Raw genomic sequence first — 6,000 nt, forward strand, 5'->3', positions numbered from 1 at the left:
GCTCTTTGTGTTTGCTCTTTTTTTTTTTTTTTTTTTGCTTTCTATGTAAATTTCGTCAGTTGATAGTGAGCACTTGTTCTGTCCTTCTTCGTTTCAGCCCTCGCTTTTGTAGTGCCCCAACAAAATGGATAAATCCTTTCAATCGCGTGGCTGCTTCCTAATAATTTCTTATAGCATTTCAAGACTTAGGAATGGAGCAAAAATGTGGTATCGCGATCTGTGCGAGTTTCTTAAAGCGCACGGGGCCCATTGCTTGAATGTCTAGAAGCATGTGGATTAATACTCTGTCGGAATAGGAAACTCTGCCGTAATTCTCTCATTAGTGCGCAGAATATATTACTTTTGAATATTACGTTTTTCACTTCGTTAAGGTTAAGGGAAGTAAAGGTTCGGTTTTAGATTGGTATGAAGCTTTAACAACAATTCTTTGAGGTTTGACTCGAGAAGCGTCAGACTGTGTATACGGCTAAATCTACGTTTTATGCGTAACAGTAGCAAGTATGAAAGCTTCGCTTCCTGGCATTCTTCTCCACGGCGGATGAAGTGTAGTAGGGCCTTTCCTGTAGATAACATTGGGAAAATCATTGAACATACCCTATTTATTTTATATGGTTGAAGCAAGCGTAGCAAACATTTTATAGGCCAGACTGCACACTCTTTAGGAGAATTAGGACTTAACTATCAAACTGTTCGTTGAGGATCTCACAGCTCTCGTTCCCTCACAACTGGAACAGAATATCTCTCTTCAGCTATATGGCGTTCGCCACTGTACCGACAGAGAAGTGACGATGCATGGTTGACGATACTCGACTATTCGACAATGCTCGAGCGTGTCATAGAACCATCATCATCACTAAAAAGAAAGCTGAACTTGATGGCTTTATGGGCAGTCGACAAAGTATGCTGGCCTTTGATAGAGGCCTGGAGATGCCAGCCGGACCAAGGCCATTCGCAAGGTCAAGCGTGAGGCGTGAACAGAGCCCATGAGTGCGAGAGCAGGTTGAAAGAGATGGTTCCCCTTACCTCTGTCTGAAGGTTGGGTGATGGCAGGCTAAGGTAGGCTGCCTTGCCGTCCCGGCAAGCTCCAAGCCCTGTGTAAAAGGAGAAAGAGGACGTCATCAAGAGAAAGCCATTTAGACCGGTCACTGAGCTTTGGTGATGTACCACTTTTCCTCAGCGGAAGGCTATTTCTACGAAGACAGAAACGGTAGGTACAGAAAGGCACTCGGAAACGGGGGTTCGGCATTCTATTAGCGATAGAAGAACGAAGGGTATGAACTGGCACAATGATTTATGATTCGACCGTTGTGAGCATGAGCAAGTGAAATCGACGGTGCAAGCGCTTGCCTCCTGGCTGCTCGCTTCGAAGGCTGAAAAGAGAATAAATATCTCGCTTTCATTTCATCGCAAGCCTTCAATAAACGAATTGATCTATTTGCTGGTGGCCAATGATGACCTTCCCTTATGGACATTTAAGCCTGTATAATGCTGGCGGTATCTTCTAGGTTAATGTAACAAGGGGATAAAAGTCTTCGTTTGATTTCAACGTGAACCTTTCCCCAGCTAGCAAATGACAAAAGCCCATTTCGTAATGAACGGAATTATGGCATGCTTGGGTACTGTTTTCTTTCTGTAGTTAGTATAAAAGTCTCTCAACTTTCTTATGACCCAAACGCCATTCAAGGGGATGACAACAGTTCAAAATCTCAAATCAAGATCGCGGGAAAAGGGATGCTTATCAAGGCATGTACGAGAAATATTTCTATAATGCACCACGGACATAATCCAGGCAAGGCTTTTGCGAGGGTTTTCGCACATACGCTGTTCAAATGTTGCTGATGACACTGCAGTATTTGCCAGAAGTCCTCTTCTGTAACGTACGGTAGTAGTTTCGTGCAATGAACGTTAACGTGTTGGATGGGTTTCGTTTGCAATGGGATTCCCAGTAACTTATGCGGAGGTAAGCAGATACATTGCAAATCAAATTAATGTCTTTATCCAGCTGGCTCTAGGGAAGCCGACGCGATTCGATACCTATACACGTTCCCTCCCCGCCTCCTCGAGGCCGAGGTCTTTACGTCATCACGATGCACTGCACAGGCGTCACGTCTCGGTCCAGTTGTAAGCCGGGCGGAATGAGGAATATATCACTGACCAAGTCACTGATATATTCAGATATATTCAAGGTTCAGTCACTGACCAAGTAAATATGAAAAAAGAAGACGTTTCGGAACCCCTACGGGTTCCTTGATCACAATGAGGCGGACAAGGCGAGGGAATGGAAATTTAAAGGCGAAGCTGGTGACGTAATGATTGTGAATAAATTAATGGCATGTTTCCTGTTGTGCGATTCATGATCCCGGTTGTCGTCTGGATGAAAGATGACTCAAGCAGCAGCCGCGTTGTCAGATTCTTTTCTTTAGCTAAGATTGTAGCATCATCCCAGGCAATTTGGTGTCCCGTCTTGTGCGCGTGTTCTGCCAGTGCACTTGAAGCAATCTTATTGTTCCGGACATCACGCTGGTGTTCTTTCAATCTTCGTGTGAATTTCCCAGTTTCACCGATATAAACTTCACTGCATTCGCTACATGGTATCTTATAAACCACACCAGGGAATTGAACAGAAGGCAGGGGGTCCTTAACATTAACAAGCATATTGCGAAGCTTGCAGGTCGGCACGTGTCCAATACGCAAGTCATATTTTGAAAATACGCGGGAAAGAGCTTCGCTAACACCACGCATATAAGGGATCCTTGCGCTGGCCGAAAAAGTCTTGGGAGTGGTTATCCTTGGTTGCGAAACAGTTTTCTCAATCCTCGAAATAAAATGCGTGGGATATCCATTCTTGCGAAGCTCGTGCCGTACCTTCTTAAGCTCGGACTCCCTGTTTTGGTCGTTGCAGATCGTTCTGGCCCGGGTTACAAGTGAAGAAACGACTGACTTCTTGTGAGCCATTGGATGGTTCGAGTTAAAATCCAGATAACGTCCAGTGTGTGTGGGCTTGCGGTACACGGTGAACGAAAGGTCATGGTTTTTTCGGGTCACAAGCACGTCGAGAAATGGTAGGCAGTTTTGCTTTTCGAACTCGACAGTGAACTGCAGAACCGGTTCCACTGAATTTAAAGCATGTAGAAATCGAGAGGTGTCTTCTCTTCGCAGGATGCAAAAACAGTCATCCACATAACGGTAGAATACTTTTGGGGCTGGCGTAAAACTGGCGAGAACTTTTTCTTCCAGAGCCTCCATAACAAGGTTAGCGGTGGTGACAGATATTGAAGCACCCATTGCCGTACCCTCTGTCTGCTTGTAGAACTTCGAGTGGTAGGTAAAATAAGTGTTGCTTAGGCAGAATCGCAACAATGTGCACAGGTCGGCGACATCAAAGGGTGTGCGTTCAGCGAGAGCACTGTCGCTTCGGAGCACTTCTTCGCACGTGCTGATGGCTAGAGCGATAGGCACACTGGTGAACAGGGACACTACGTCAAAGGACACCATCACGTCAGCTGCGTCCAACTTCAAGCTACGAAGTTTTTCAACAAAATCCGAAGAATTCGTTACGTGTGTCCTAGATTTTCCTGCTAAGGGGCTCAGTACTTTGTGCAGGTATCCTGAAAGTTTTTGCAGCGGTGACCTGGTGAAGTCTACTATGGGTCGCAAGGGAACGCCAGGTTTGTGGACCTTGGGTAGTCCGTAAATGGCCGGAGCCTGGGATGATGATTGCCTGGGATGATGCTACAATCTTAGCTAAAGAAAACAATCTGATAACGCGGCTGCTGCTTGAGTCATCTTTCATCCAGACGACAACCGGAATCATGAATCGCACAACAGGAAACATGCCATTAATTTATTCACAATCATTACGTCACCAGCTTCGCCTTTAAATTTCCATTCCCTCGCCTTGTCCGCCTCATTGTGATCAAGGAACCCGTAGGGGTTCCGAAACGTCTTCTTTTTTCATATTTACTTGGTCAGTGACTGAAACTCTTTTTACTCAACTACCATGCCTGACCAGACGAACTTTCGTCGAACCCTTGACTACATGATAAAACTGCCCTGGCAGAACTGCAGCGGTTGCGTTCGTCAAGCGAAGACAAAGTCCCAGTCACAGCCAGTTGTTGCCAAAATGATTCCTCGACTTTAAACTGACCGCCTGTTTTCCAATAACCGTTTGATATACGCAGAAGTTTTCTGCGTCTATTGTTTAAAATGTTGCTTCTTCACCAGATTAGTATAACCTATCACAAGCGAGTCAAAAGTGTTGCGTCTAATAATTGTACGGCGGAGAGAACTCGGGCGTACTGTACTGGACTCGTAAAATGGAATCAACAATAGGAATAGGAAAGAGCTAGGGTTCAATGGCTCCGGATTCTTGGGACTCAAACGTACACACACAATGCTGATGGAGACCCATGAGAGCTTCTTTGACACGTGAGGGTCACCAAAAGCCCTCACATTTCGCCGCGCCCCGTCCAATGGGGAAACAAAGCCGCGGGGAACGGGTCGCCTGTTGACACAGCTTCGTAATTTCGTTACAGGCTCGAAGGACACTCGGGGTTCTCAGCTCGTCCAAGTCTCGAGTAGTGAGACAATACTGCGCCGTCAGAAAAGATATCTGAGAGTCCAGGCAGCTGTCGCCTAGGGTGAAGCAGATTATGTACGCGAGACAGACAGAAATTGTGAAGAAAACATGACAGTTTCGGATGCGCGGAAACGTTGCGGTGAAAGTTCTCGTCACAGTGTGCCGCGCGACACCGAAACTACTCATGGAGGCAGGATGACGGGACGTCAATGGGACGTCAATGGCTGGTGGTATTACGCACTGCTTCAGTGCGCTGAGTGATGCGGTCATAAGCTGCGGTTTCCTACTTTGTACCTGAAGGGTCTGAAAAACTGTGCTGACAACGCCCCCCCCCCCCTCCTTACCGACGTTAGGAGACAGGAGGCGTGAAGAATGGATCGGAGCAGAAACGCGAGTTAGTAACATTTTGGTTGCAAATGAAGAAAAAGAAATGGGCGTGGGCAGGCAATGTAATGCGAAGACAACATCACCGATGACAGACTAAGGGCGACCGGACTGAATTCCAAGGCAAGGCAAGCGAACAGGGGGCCGCATTAAGCCAGGTGGGCGTATGAGACTGGGAAGATTGAGGGTATCAATGGATGCGGCTGGGACAGCATCGCGTGAAATAGAGAGATATGAGAGAGGTCTTCGCTTTGTAGTGGGTGTAGTCAGGCATGGGGCAGTGCTGATGATGATGGCGATGAAGTGCTAGACAAGAGTAATCCAGGAAACATACCTTACTAGTCAAGATTTTAATCTGGTCTCTAAGATGAAGAACCATGCCTCCCTTTTAAAATTAAACAAAACAAAACATTGAAATAAATAGCGCCTGCTCGTGTGAACGAAAGAGAACATGAAAGGGTATGTTAATTTCCTCTGTATTTTAACGTTTTAAGTGAGTTACTGTTTGAGCGCTTTATTAGCGGGTTAGGTTGAGTGGGGGTTTGGTTTCGTTACTTGGAATTGATATTTTGTTCATTGTTTGATTCCATTCATATATTTGTTTGCACACAATATTGTCTGAATGAGTGGCAAATGTAGAGTCTCGAATGGTGCATATGCAGCAGATTTATCGCAAAGAGATTAAACCCCAGAAAAAAAATGAGTTCCAGACCCCATAGTAACAGATTACTGGCCAGGCGCTAGAGAACACGTTGAATTTCATAAGGTTAATATGCATACTCAGTAAAAAAAAAAGTTTTCTTTATTCTTTATAACTATAATCGTTCCCTTACTCCGGCTGCTTTGTTCCCACAAGTTCCCGAAGATGCTGATGGGTGTTTTTTTTTTTTTTTTTTTTTTTTTGCGACATGAGGGGTCCACAAACTTCGGGAAGCATTGAGTCTACAACGCCCACTTCATATGTGTGGAAAATACAGACGCTTCGTAAGCATTGGGTCGCGGAATTGCGAAGAAACTCTTTCCAATAACAGTGCCTA

General features: G+C 45.5%; 1 protein-coding gene across 2 annotated transcripts in view; it reads right to left on the minus strand.

Moving 5' to 3' along the window:
- The window catches only part of LOC146208422 (pleckstrin homology domain-containing family G member 7-like), a 142,658-nt gene that overhangs the window by 65,993 nt on the left and 70,665 nt on the right, over positions 1-6,000 (minus strand). For both annotated transcript variants that reach the window (XM_084593665.1, XM_084593674.1), the window contains exon 2: positions 1,024-1,091. In XM_084593665.1, coding sequence (XP_084449791.1) covers positions 1,024-1,091 — 68 coding nt within the window. The remainder of the gene's footprint in view (positions 1-1,023; positions 1,092-6,000) is intronic.

Source organism: Amblyomma maculatum, chromosome 1 (assembly GCF_055883805.1).
Source record: "Amblyomma maculatum isolate TAMU_Amacu chromosome 1, ASM5588380v1, whole genome shotgun sequence".
In the NCBI taxonomy this organism is placed as follows: domain Eukaryota; kingdom Metazoa; phylum Arthropoda; class Arachnida; order Ixodida; family Ixodidae; genus Amblyomma; species Amblyomma maculatum.